This window comes from Petromyzon marinus, chromosome 9, assembly GCF_048934315.1.
Source record: "Petromyzon marinus isolate PM22_M1 ecotype Great Lakes invasive population chromosome 9, UKy_Petmar_22M1.pri1.0, whole genome shotgun sequence".
NCBI lineage: Eukaryota > Metazoa > Chordata > Hyperoartia > Petromyzontiformes > Petromyzontidae > Petromyzon > Petromyzon marinus.
In genome coordinates, this window is record NC_133675.1 from 14,982,811 (window position 1) to 14,995,454 (window position 12,644).

The window sequence follows — 12,644 nt, forward strand, 5'->3', positions numbered from 1 at the left end:
AAAATCCTCTAAGGATGGAAATGCACGCACAGACCAGGGCATGGCCAACTGGAAAAAGCTAAAAATCCAGGCTAGTAGGGATATATGGATTTCAGCTTACAGAGGAGAAAACATGAAAGGCACCTATCCAATACTGATAATAAATTGAATATAATAATCCTCAGATGTAAAGCATGTATAAATAGGATGTTCTTGCATTATTTTTCAGTCAACTTTTATTTCAAATGTCAAAAACATGGAGAAAGCTATGACACCTCACGAGTATGTCTAGCAAAACACACGTTTCAAACGTGCCTCCCATCGCGCCTTCAGGCCCAAACGACCGTTGGGTGGTGCTCACCTCCGTTGGCAGGCTTGAGGAGCTACCAGATCTGGAAATTCCACATTACTATGCTTAGGGTCGTTCTCTTTCTCTGGAGCAAAACCACCGCTAACTTCAGACAACAAAAGTATTTGTTTTATTGGGCCCAGTTAGTCGATCGGCAGGTCGCGTGTGGTGCGGTGAGGTGTGGGTGCTGAAACCTATGCCACGACTTCTGGCCGTTATGGAAGAGTAGACCAAAATATCTTCTACAGGGACCCTCTAAAGTTCGTTCAAGTAGAGGCCTTTCTGCCAGCAGTGGCGTGAACAGGTTATTATGGGGCTGCACATTTTCCCTTTTAAATCTACGGAATGGATGACCTGGTTAAACTAATATAAACTGCATATATATACCAACACTTCAATATAGTCACACAATCTCACAAAGCACTCACCGTGAGGAAATGCATTCGGCTGAACGAGGTCCAGAAACTTGTGCACCATCAAGAAGAGCGTTCCGATGGCGCCGGCGTCATAATTTGTGTCGGTCACGTACGTGGCCATAGGAACTTGCCCAAAGTCCAGCGTAGTGGACGGCACGCTCGTCTGACCTCCCGCCAAGCTCGCCAGGAGGACGAGCGCGAGCAGGAAAAACACCGCTGGGAATGCCATCATGCCACCGGCCATCATCGCTATGGGAAGGCTGCAAACGCTAATGCACAAGGGAGTGGTGCGCCACCATCGTCTTCCGCGCGAAAGCTTCTCACACTGTGCCAGCGAACACGGTCCCAACAACGCTCACGTCCAGATTCTCGTTCTCATCGTATGATCAGGTGAATGGTGCTCATATGTTCACATGGCCGTGGCACCTCCCGTAGTCCTGTGGGGTATCTGTGACATCTGGAAAGACAATAACATAAATTAAGAGGGTATTTTAAACACAATGAGACTTTTACAGGAACGCACACACAAAAAAAGCCGGCTGCTATATACAGCCATATACCAGTTCACCGAATAAATAATCTGCAGCTGCACTTAAGACGAAATCACACCGGGTTATTTGAAAGGTTCACACAGTCACTGCTTGGTCGCACAAATTTTTCCAATCAAATCGGCCACACGGATATTTTAAAGGTTTGCCGATGTTTTAAAATCGTAATATGTTTCGCTTGTTTGAATTGCCATTTGGCTCGCTGCAGGCGCAATTGAAACAAATATTTTCTATCACAGCGAAAATGTTATTGGCCACTCAAAAGAACGCCCTTTATATACAGTAAAAATACGAGTAAAACACGATTTATGGTTAATTATATTGGAACGAAAGACTACACATCTATATTTGCCTAGATTTGATTTTAATAAGGTATTTGGCTGCATTTTATTTTCAGTTAAAACGTAACGGTAACATTTAAAGGGCAAAAAGTACATCTGAGATTTGCAACGAAAAATAATCAGATGCTCCGACACGTTTTGTCAGTATTTACAAGAACATCTGCAATTACTTTACCCCATTAGCTGGGGCCATGCGGCAAAGGAGATGTTGCATCTTAGCGGTGTAGCCCCGGATAAAGGATAAGAAATTTAAAAAAATAATTGCTCGTATTGCCTTATAATTACGATTTGAAGAGTGTTTGAGATGATGTACGACACCAACACGTCCAAATCCTGCGTTAAACGTTTCTTTTTTTTATCGTAAACAATAACCACCGGCTTACAAAAATGGTAAAGCCAACACCACGCACGAGTAAAAAAACGCATGACCATGCACAAACTTTTCCCCTGATTACTTCAAATGACAGCACACAACTGCGATGAATACAAATGCAGCTGAATGTACAATCGCGTGCCTTTCAAACATTTGCCACTGGCTCGTCTAACAAAATTTGCTTTGGTACGTTATATTATGCCCGTTCACGCTGCTATTATGAGGGACCCTGAGCTCTGGCTTAGCACCTCGCGAGTTGTCGATCGAACTTTGCGTCCAATTTGTGATGCAAGTGCACGTCTGAATTTGCATTGATTATTCTTATCATTATTATATCATGCGGGTTGCTAGTTATAATAATAAAATATTCATTTATATTCAAACTTAACTACTTTCTTGCATCAGCAGTAGTCACAACACTGTCATGGCTTGTCGTTTGTTACAGGTGAAAGTAAAATGTTTCGTCTCATCGCCTTACAGACCATGTACGTTTAGTCAAAGGCCACTGTCAGACAATGTCACAGCCAATACTGAAACGCTGCCTATTCATCGACGCAATATAACCTGCATAACACCTAAAGATACACCTACAATGTGATGAAAAAAATGTAATGAAATGGGATTTTTTTACCACTGAAAAATGTATGTTTAAGATCCTGATGCCATGAAAAATTATCTATAACATAACACAAAGCAACACACGTTTGGCTCTGTTTAAATGTGAAAGCGATGAAATTTATTTGCTGTCCGTGGAATATTCTTCGTGATTACCTATTCGTTGGTTAGGCATAGGTAATACTGAAAGAAAATGACATACTGTAAGGGTTAAAGCACTAGCAAAGGCCCCCATGGGGAGATATTTTAAGGAATATTTAATTGAAGAATTTGTCAAATTCTCATCAGCATGCCTAATCCACAAATACTCCAAGTACCTTCAAGATAGCAGTAGGCTGGGCTGGCAATTCCCCCCCCGCCTCCTTAAATCAAATTATTTTCTATGCAGTGAGTCATTTATTAAAGTCAACATTTCAGCCAATAATCCTTCATCAAAATCTGTCAAGTTGAGCGATTACTTTTCCTCCTTAGTTGTGTTTATGCTCTAATAACAACACCCTGTGAAGCTTGAGCAGTGCGGGCTGCCTTCCGCCGAGACGCATATTATTATTATTATAATACCAGGCACTATCCCTGTCCCCCAGGTGCCTAGAGGACAGGCCAGGGTCGAGCTGCAGGGTACATTGCCAGGCTCCAGAGAGCTGAATATATAGATCCAGCAGGCACTCCAGATGCTTCTAGAACGTCCTAAGAGGAAGGAATAGAAAGGCCAGAGGCCAGCCATTGTCGTGCCACCAAGGCAAAGTGGGCATGGAAAGAAGCCAGTTCATCTCCCTCCTCTTCTTCCTCATCATCAACCTCCTCCCGTTCCTCAGTGGAGAACTCGACAAAAGAGGGGGAGTGCTTTTCTCCCTCATCTGAGTTGGATGAAACGTTCCCTAGGGAATTCCCCCAGACAGACCGCAGAAAACTAAGGAGAGTTATGTCAACCCTGCAGTTGGAGTTTAAGAAGCGGAATCAATTACCAATTAGCTCAACGACTGCTCACCATATCGCCCTTAAAAAATATCTTTGAGATGGCAACACTAATCCCCAACAGGATGTTGCAAACATTTCAGGCCCGCAGTGCAATATTCCTAGAACTGCACCTGATAACATCACTGCCTCATATACAACGCCACGACGGCAGTGCGCACAGCTTCACATTTACTGCCCGGAGTGCACAAGTGGCAACGCGCTGAGAGTTTGTCTTGAGCTCGTTATTGTAATTGGACTGGGCGGAAAGTCGAAATTATTCAATTATGCCAACGCGGGGGGACGGGGGGAGGGCTGTGGAAATAGCTGAGACATAAAAGATTTGTTTTCAACAATGGCCTCCGCCATCATGAACGGCAGGCCCTTGGGTGCAGATTGGGGCGAGAGATAATTGACTGTGTGGGATATTTTACTGACCAGGGTTTTTTCCAACATTTAATCATATCCAATAGTTGTCAAAATGCATCGTGTTCAAACATATTGAACAAAAATGGAGACTTACACTTCGAAAGGGATGGTGCAATCCAAATAAATGCCCCGTTTTTTCATAAATTCCATCCAACAAAATGCAAATGAAAATACAGCAATCGAGCTCAATAAAACAGCAATTAAAAAGGTGTCACTTGTTGGAAAGACAGAATGCTTGTATAGGCTGTCCCTGATTAAACAAAGGTCACTAATTGACTACACAGGCGGCGTGCAGTGGTATTAAACTGTGCATTTGTTGAATGAAAAATAGAGGAACAAATGACAACGCGAACATTCGTGTGGGATTTGGGCACTGACACCAGTAAACAAATGTGATATTCATGGGAACCTTACCGACGTTGATATGCATGGGTTCTGGATAATTTGGACAAAAAAAGATTGTCCACACAGTGTAAGCATATGTGCACCTATAGACACTACTAAAAGTACCTACTCTTTGCCATTGTATAAGATACGCTACATATGAGCAGTGTACTTGCAAGCTATGTAGTAAGCAACTTTAGTTTTTATGCAAGCATCTACTTTTTTATCAGCCACAACATTAAAAAGAGCCAACTACACGAAGACAAAGATCCCCCACGTAGCCTATACAGACTGTTGGGGGAAAGTGCTGTCAGCGAGCTGGTACGACACACGAGGGTGGTGCGGACAGCACCACGCTCGGCCGCCTTCGTCTCCCCAGTGGTGAAGTTTGCACTCTACACCATGTACTCATTCGACCTGCTCGCCACTGATGTTGGCCGTGAGTGGAAATTGAACTCGGGCCAATGGGTTCGTAACAACGCGAACCCACAGTCGGACTCCCACTCGAGATGAAACACGCAATTATCTACCACCAAGGTGATACTCCCACACACTGTACGCTCCACTGGGGGGAAGAGAGGGGTATTCATCTCCCCAATGAGCACTGTGTGTGTGGACGCGGTACCAGGCACAGACACAATGCATTATCTTACCTTGCATTTTCCATATAGCAACGCGGATAACGATTGTGCACCTTTATACAACATATACACAAGCATCTTCCCAATCAGACTGATAACTTCAGGTTTGATCTTTATGGGCAGTTTCTCAAGGCATTGTTTCTCTGTGCGTTGCATATTATTCCTGGGTATTTTGTGCCACCAGACACTCGACCCCCTCAGCTCACCATTGGTTATGGAGTGGAGAATTTCCCATACCTGGGCAGTGTGCTTATGTCCAGCTCCGGTTCGAAAGCAGAGATCTCACTACGAATCAATCGGGCGGCATTATCTTTTCATCGGCTGCGCAATGTTGCCTGGAAGCTACCTGGTCTGTCGCTCCCCACGAAGCTTCGGGTCTTCTCGGCCAGTAATGTACTCCCTTCTCTATGCTTGTGAAACGTGGACGCCTCTAATTTAACATCTGCGTCGGTTAGAAACATTCAGGCTGGCATGCCTACGATCCATCCTGGGTTTAACCAGGCTGGATTGTGTGAGGAGCTCACAAATCCTTGAAAGATCTGGACACATTCCCATCAGTGAGCTACTCTGGCAGGCAAGGCTGCATTGGCTGGGTCATTAAGCCCGCATGCCTAGCCACCGCATGCCCAAATAGCTTCTGTTTGGCTGCATAGAAGGGGCTAAACGGGCACGACTTGGGCTGGAGAAGAGATGGACTGATACGGTACAGGAGGCTGCGGAGCGGAGTGGAGGAGGCTCGTGAAGGATGCTACTGGGAAGTTGGAGGCAGTCGCCCTCCAGCAACAACGGTCTAATGATGTAGATGCTCACCCCGAGCCCTCATTACTTTGATAGTGCATTGTCTTTGAGCTGTACGCCTTTTGGCGTCCTCTGGTCGAGCACCAATTAGGTCTAAGCTCAAAAGAAAACCGTCCCTTGGTGTGGGCCAATCAGTTTCAAGGACAATGCATACATTATCATAGTGTGTTTTTTGTTTGCATATGACTGCAAGTATTGTGGTTAATGCAGACATGAATCCTTGTAAAAAGGTTTCAGTTTTGTTGCCAGAAAAAATGGGGAAAACCCTATTATTATATTTTGGTACTGGCAAAGGAGGTCTAATGATGTAGATGCTCACCCCGAGCCCTCATTACTTTGATATTGCATTGTCTTTGAGCTGTAAGCCTTTTGGCGTCCTCTGGTCGAGCACCAATTGGGTCGAGGCTCAAAAGAAAGCCGTCCCTTGGTGTGGACCAATCAGTTTCACGGACAATGCATACATTATCATAGTGTTTTTTTGTTTGTAAAAAGGTTTCAGTTTTGTTGCCAGAAAAAAGGGGGAAAACACTATTATTACATTTTGGTACTGGCAAAGGAGGTCTAATGATGAAGTTGGAGGCAGTCGCCCTCCAGCAACAACGAAGGGCAGGGAAGCAATGCTCGCAACAACAAGTGGAGTGCCGGGCGGCTAAAATTAATCAAGTTGGCACAGTATGGGGTACAGCTGGTGCATGTACCGGTAATTTCAGTCAGCCAACCCATGGCACCTGGGTTTGTCCCGAGAACTCCTGTCAGCAAGCACGTGGCCTCAAAGTGCACCTGGCCTGACACAGACGCCGTGGTGACATCACCGTCTCTTAGTGGCAAATGGCGGGTATTGGTATTGGTTAGATATTATAGAAAAACATCTCCAGTGCTATATGTTAAATGTATGGTGGAGTGACAGAACAGTGGTTAACGTGCTGCACTATGAGCACGGCCACCCGAGTTCGATGCCCATCCATGGCCACCCGACATCCACGGCTAACATCAGTGGCAGTTGACATATGAACTGGTCCTTAGCAACCCTCCTCCGAACATCTTTCACCAACCTACAATGCCCAGCATTGTGAAATATGGTTAAACCTTAAATGTCACTGTGCGGGGAGGCGTTCATCCAGCAGTCGATTAATGAAGGCCTCTCATGCAGTATGTGCACGTATGGCGTATACTGTAAGTGCGTATATTTGTACACACAGCATGCCCCGTGAAGTGCTGCTGTGCCGTCAGGGCAGCTAATAAGAGACCAATATGTTACAGGTAAAACAATGCAGCAGGCACGAATTGTTCTCCACAAAAGAACAAGAAACTCCCTCTTCCTATGCCTTCATAACCTATAAAATCCTATGTCCTCATCCTTCACTCCCCCCCCCCCCCATTAGCCAAATCCCCATTATCCTCCTTGTGTCTGTATCATCCTTTACCACCTCGTCCACATCCTCCTTCCTCCAACATATTTTATACCCCCTCATCAACCTCCTCCCCCTCCACCACAACCTTATTCACCAAACTCCTCCTCCAGCACCCCATCATCGTCTACTCAGACATTCTCTTGGCCTCTTCGGCTCCTTGCCCACCTCCCTTCTTCTCTCTCCCGCTCATCTATGGGCTTGGCGATGATGTACACACACTCGTCAGGGACACATTCTCTCAGGTGGTTGGACCAGGCTCTCGTGGAGTCGAGATCTGTCGCGCGAGGAAGAACAGACCTGCATGACAAAATACACACTACAGAATAGGCAGACACTGCAGACACAAGAGACAAAGACAAATAAAGGCTTTTTCAGGCTGTTGGGGAAAATGCTATTCGCGAGCACCTATGAAGGTCGCAAGAGGGTATGGCGCGGTCAGAAACCTTATGTCTCCCCGGTGCTAAAGTTTTACAAATTAACCTTATGGCGGGACCCCGGGGTCCCGAATAAACCGAAGTCAAAATCGTTTTTTTTTATTTTTAGCGACTCTGTCCCACCGTGCACATAAACGCCACGACCCACCTGGCGTGGATCATTCGGTTGTCGTCCAAGCGCAGCGAGGACGAATGCGCATTAGAGCTGAACAAGTGAATGCACTCCATGTTCGGGTATGGGCAGGACCATAAGTCTTAGCCAAAGCTGCTCAAACTGCCTACACGACTTAAGTCCTTTATTTGTCATAACGGTATGCATAATACAGTGAAACTGCTCTGTTATCTTCATTATTATTTGTGACCTACCAATGTCTGCGGCCAGGATCAATCGATGACAACCCTGTTACCTGCAGATATTTAACAGATAAGATGCGTTGCACCGTTAACTCCTCCTGTCTGATAATATTTATCTTACTCTTTGGTTCTTTAGGTAAAGTCACGTAGGTAGAAAAATAAGATAATATATGATGGGGTTTTTTTCTAACTACGTGACTTTACCGAAAAAAACAAAGAATATGGATAGCAAATTTTGATTTAAAGCTTTCGTGACTGCAGTAATTCATATTCTTAGTTTTTTCGGTAAAGTCACGTTGAAGGGAAACAACAACGTGACTTTACCGAAAAAACTAAGAATATAATATGGATAACAGTCAAGAAAGCTTCAAATCAATATTTCTCTTGTCCGTATGCATCTGTGCAGATTTTTTTGTGGTTAAGCCATAGTCCCCACATACCGCTCGCATCAATGCGGATAAGAGGAGCGGCGACCCACTACTCTGTAGAGTAACATTGGTATAAACGCTTGTTACAATATGGACAGCGCATTGAAAACGTCCTATTTTATGTACTGCTTACAAAGTGCATTCACAAATCCACACTGAGAAACACGATGATTGACAGAGGGGTGTAAATTATTTTTGGCTAGTGTATTTAAATAGAGGTACTGCAGCTAAGTAGTTTTCAGTTTTAAAGGCATAGTTTAACAAGGCATTTGCCAACTTCCTTCAAACCCATTGGTGAAAAGGAGCAAAGTTTTTGTTTACATTATAATTTCATGTATATGCGAGAGCCGGGGGCTTATGGGACCCCGGGGTCCCGCCATAAGGTTCATATACCAAACCAGGTACTCATATCAGGCAGAGACGACCTAGGGGAGGTCCAAGACCAGTTCAGATATTCACCACTCACATTGGCCAAGAGTAGGAATCGAACTCGGGTAACCCAGATATAACACATTGCGCTGACCACTAAGCTACCGCTCCTCACAACACTTCACTAGATACATTGCATGCACTAGAGACACTGCAGACACTATAAATACCACAGACACAAGAGACCCGTCACTAATGACACTTCACGCACTGCAAAGGCAATATGTACACGAGACACTGTACAGATGGCAAGATGTTCACTACCTCGCCTGGTATACAGGAGCTATATAGCTCAGTGGGGCTTACCTGGGAAAATAAAAAAAGTTAAGTTTATAGGTCGGGGAACTGCATTCACAAGACACTCTAGGCACAGCTGTATAGGCTAAAGGAAACTAATTAACCACTCCTTCCTACACGCTCATCAATTTGACAAATTATCACAATTAATAACTGGGATTCGATTCATAATTATATTCTGCTTGGATTGTTTTTACCGTCTCGTTTGTATTTTTAAACATGTTGTTGGTTTCGTTTTTTGCAGTTGTTTGTTCGCACCATCAGCCAATGGACCATGAGCGTACCACATGTTTAATTTGCAAAAGAAAAAAGCATCAATCCTGACGAATGTGATCCCATACACGCATCATGAGCCTTAAGAATCAACATTAATAAACTGATGCATCATTACATCCCTATGACAGACACCAGAGATATTCACTTGTCACAGGAAATACACAAAAGAAACACCGAAGACACTAGATGCCTTAGAGACACTAGAGATATGAGAAAAATAAACACTATACAGTAGAGAGGCACTTCCAATATGCCGGTCAAAGCTATCAGACAGTTTATAACGTGGAGTTTTCCTGCAGCATTCACTGCAAAAGATGTACAACTCCACTGGAAAAAAGCGAGCGGTCAAATAAACTTAAACATAATAATTATTTTCAAAGGTAAAAATGCCTGAGCGAGAAAACAGTGCGAATGAAATTCAAATAGAATATTGTTCAAAATCCATCGGATGCTGATAACCCGTTGTTGTATACTTTAAGTTTATTTCACCACTTTCTGTCTTCCAGCGGAGTTGTTAATCTCTCGCAGCGGAGGCCCTAACAACCTGAAACAGCAAATCTCCACATTATAAATTGTGTCCGATAGCTAGACCTCAGAATTCCGAGCCTGGTGCGTGAACACTAAGTCCTAAGAATGCTCAAGATGCCTTACGTCTGGCTCTGTGAGCTTTGAGCAACAGCAGAGATTCCTGAGAATCCTAATAATGCCTTCGTCTACACGTGAACAAAAACACTGAACACATTTGTCAATAACACTGTAGCCTTAAAAGGAAAAGACTATAATAGGCGATGTTTTGGCATATGGCCCTTCTTCATTGCACATCAATAACAAGACCAGATATAGAGTGGATAAGAGTTGGAGACTGCACTTAACAACCATGGGTGTCTACACGTTGGTCACTTTGGAGGATGTGTACAATACCTGGGTTATTTGTCTCTGTGTGCTTGTTGGTCATGTACAATGATAAAGTGCCCTAGTCTGACTTAGCCCTAGGAAATATCACGAACGCATCCACAAGAGAAGGGTGAGGACTTGCACTGAGCGTGGCTGGAGCGACATTGATAGGGCAAACAGCACCGCCCACGACACCCACTTGCCAAACTTTCAATGGACATCAACAATATATTCTGTAAAACATATTACCATAAATATCAGCGATTTGACATAACATCCACAATGACATGTCAACATCAACAATGCGTTTACTGCTCATATCGACTACAAATAAATATCAACAATGACATCAACAATAATGATCATGTGAATTCGGTATCATCAACTCCGCGTGTATAAATATTAGCAACAGGCGTACAACTATTTTTCAACTTAAGTCACAATATAACCACAACTCAAACGATAACACAAACAGCCGCATTATAATATCCACGATCGTACCCAACGAGCGGAAACCACCAAATTGTTACATTTATCCCACCGGAGTGGATAAACGTCTACAAATGAAACACGAAACATAACAAGAAATACAAATTATATGGGTAAAAACGGAACAAAAATCTAATCATTGAAATGCGAATCCATGCCTCTTCTCGGTAACCTAGACTTTGGCGTCTGTTCTGAAGGGTAGAAGAGACCCCTGGTCTCTCCTGAAAGTTAAAGCCGAGTACAGTACTGAATTACAGTGTTGACGAGCGTGGTGAAGTATGGTCAAACATCCCAACGACAAATGTCTCCCCGTATTGTCTTAACATACTGTAGGGGCTGTTCGCGAGCGCCTATTCAGGCCGGCCACGGCACACGATGGAGGAGGGGGGGAGGGTGGCAGCAACAACGCCCGAGCGCCTTTGTCTCCCCGCACCAGGTACTCATTTGAGTCGGAGTCGACTTAGGGGAGGCCCAGAACCGATTCAAATAATCGTCGCCGGGTTCGTGGCGGAGCGCGCTAACCGCTGCACCACCGCTCCCTACATCCCCGCAGTGACCGTGTAGGAAGAGTCGTAAGTTGGTCTTCTATCCAGCAGTCAGCTTGCCAATGGGGTTTTACAATAATCATAAGGGATGCATTTAGTTTTATGAACCGTAAACACTGAGTACTGCTCCCAGAGTATATATAATAATAATTACATTTATATAGCGGCTGTTCGTCGGGAATCTCAGGGACACAACAGCAGCAGCAGCAGACACTCATCATAACAATTATATTATAAATAAATTTTAAGAACAATTTACTCAACGAAACTAAAAGTGTCATAATCGGAAGCGTTTACAGTGGGTTAAAGGCGCATATGTTCTACTTATGTCTGTAACCCACACAAAGACGGCTCATTTTCTTGTTAGTTACAGACCCAGGCTGTGAGACCACCCTACCCCCGGCACCGTTACAAACGAATGCGAAAGCCTCATTCATGACAAAAGTAAACAAACTTCTACTTATTGTTATTGTTGTTGTTGCTCCACCCCGGTGCGTGAACATCATCACGTCCAGAACCCGCGGCGTCGCCGCCTGTCGTGCTCCACCAACTTCAGTCGCTGTTTATCTCTCCCTCGCTCCCAAACGAAGCAGCTTTGGCACCGAACGCTCTTGGCTCGAGACAGAAGAACAATCCCCCCTCGCCTCGCCCGGCACTCACTCACTCACTCCGCAGCGCACATCACTGAGCGGCCCGCGTCGGCTGGCTTCCAGGGGAGCTGAGTAGCGCGACGCGAACCAACTCACCCGAACCGACCGTCCGTGGGTCGAGTCCACGAGGTGACGGTCGGACGAGTCCACGAGGTGACGGTTGGACGAGACGACGAGGTGACGGTCGGACGAGTCCACGAGGTGACGGTCGGACGAGACGAGGTGACGGTTGGACGAGACGACGAGGTGACGGTCGGACGAGTCCACGAGGTGACGGATGGACGAGACGAGGTGACGGTTGGACGAGACGAGGTGACGGATGGACGAGACGAGGTGACGGTCGGACGAGTCCACGAGGTGACGGTTGGACGAGTCCACGAGGTGACGGTCGGACGAGACGAGGTGACGGTTGGACGAGACGAGGTGACGGTCGGACGAGACGAGGAGGATGGGTGAGGATGGAGAGTGGGCGACTTTAGTTGGTGCAGGGTGCAGGAGGAGGCAGCAGCAGTTAAGTGACGAGGGGAGAGTTGGCGAGGGCACTGCCAGCCGCGCTTCGCCTTCAACTGCGAGCGCGAGGAGCAGCAGCGGCACCCCCCACACCACCAC

At 45.4% G+C, this 12,644-nt stretch overlaps 1 protein-coding gene across 22 annotated transcripts in view; it reads right to left on the reverse strand.

Moving 5' to 3' along the window:
• Positions 1–12,440, reverse strand: part of PROM1 (prominin 1) — a 61,366-nt gene extending 48,926 nt beyond the window's left edge. For 21 of the 22 annotated variants that reach the window (XM_076065930.1, XM_032950344.2, XM_032950343.2 and 18 more), the window contains exons 1-2: positions 12,132–12,440; positions 757–1,201 (exon numbers count right to left, since the gene is read on the reverse strand). In XM_076065930.1, coding sequence (XP_075922045.1) covers positions 757–991 — 235 coding nt within the window. In that variant the 5' untranslated portion in view covers positions 992–1,201; positions 12,132–12,440. Of the gene's footprint in view, positions 1–756; positions 1,202–11,845; positions 11,984–12,131 lie in introns of those variants that run through there. The other variant, XM_076065928.1, reaches the window with a different exon arrangement.
• Positions 12,441–12,644: the final 204 nt, after the last annotated feature.